We start from the raw sequence: 1,047 nt of genomic DNA, 5'->3' as shown, positions 1-1,047 counted from the left end.
GATGGATGGATAATATAATATAATATAATATAATATAATATAATATAATATAATATAATATAATATAATATAATATAATATAATATAATATAATATAATATAATAAATGCAGGTAATTAAAGGTTTAACAACATAAAAGGTTAAAACATTTAACATTTTACAATATAAACTGAATCTTTGTTCTGCAATTTTTTAATGTGTATTTAATGTTTGTTTTCATGTCACACACATCATTTAGTGTTTGTTGCTGATTTGTTTCTGAACTTTCACCAAACTTTATACTTCCTGTTGAAGGACAGACTCTCGGTGTGCATCATGTGATAAATCAGACGTCTCTCTGTCTTCTCAGGGTTCCAGCTGTGTGCTCGGATGGACGGTCACGTCAACATCGCGATGGTGGAAGACATCGGCTCCAACGGGACGACCGGGTCAAACACTGGGGCCCCGTCGGCCTCCCAGAGCAAACAGGGCTGTGGCTCCACCGTGAGCTTCCACAGCGTCCATTACAGAGTCCTCCTGAGGACAGGCTTCCTCTGCAGCAGCAGCAGCAGCTCCAGGGAGATACTGCAGGACCTGAAGTCAGTCAGAACACACACACACATCTGTCCTGTAACACACACACATCTGTCCTGTAACACACACACATCTGTCCTTCAACACACACACACACACATCTGTCCGTCAACACACACACACATCTGTCCTGTAACACACACATCTGTCCATCAACAACACACACATATCTCTCCTTCAACACATACACACACTTGCTTCAAAACATACACACACACACACATATCTGTCCTGTAACACACACATCTGTCCTTCAACACACACACATATCTGTCCTTCAACACACACACACACTTGCTTCAAAACATACACACACACACACACACACACACACATATCTGTCCTTCAACACACACACACATCTGTCCTTCAACACACACACACACACATCTGTCCTGTAACACACACATCTGTTCTTCAACACACACACACATCTGTCCTTCAACACACACACACATCTGTCCTTCAACACAC

The 1,047-nt window shown here is 41.1% G+C and overlaps 1 protein-coding gene across 2 annotated transcripts in view; it reads left to right on the top strand.

Moving 5' to 3' along the window:
* The window catches only part of abcg2d (ATP-binding cassette, sub-family G (WHITE), member 2d), a 16,866-nt gene that overhangs the window by 3,467 nt on the left and 12,352 nt on the right, over positions 1 to 1,047 (top strand). For both annotated transcript variants that reach the window (XM_037974852.1, XM_017437134.3), the window contains exon 2: positions 350 to 578. In XM_037974852.1, coding sequence (XP_037830780.1) covers positions 370 to 578 — 209 coding nt within the window. In that variant the 5' untranslated portion in view covers positions 350 to 369. The remainder of the gene's footprint in view (positions 1 to 349; positions 579 to 1,047) is intronic.

The sequence above is a fragment of the Kryptolebias marmoratus genome, linkage group LG3, assembly GCF_001649575.2.
Source record: "Kryptolebias marmoratus isolate JLee-2015 linkage group LG3, ASM164957v2, whole genome shotgun sequence".
In the NCBI taxonomy this organism is placed as follows: Eukaryota; Metazoa; Chordata; class Actinopteri; order Cyprinodontiformes; family Rivulidae; genus Kryptolebias; species Kryptolebias marmoratus.
This window is presented reverse-complemented; position numbering and strand designations above follow the sequence as displayed.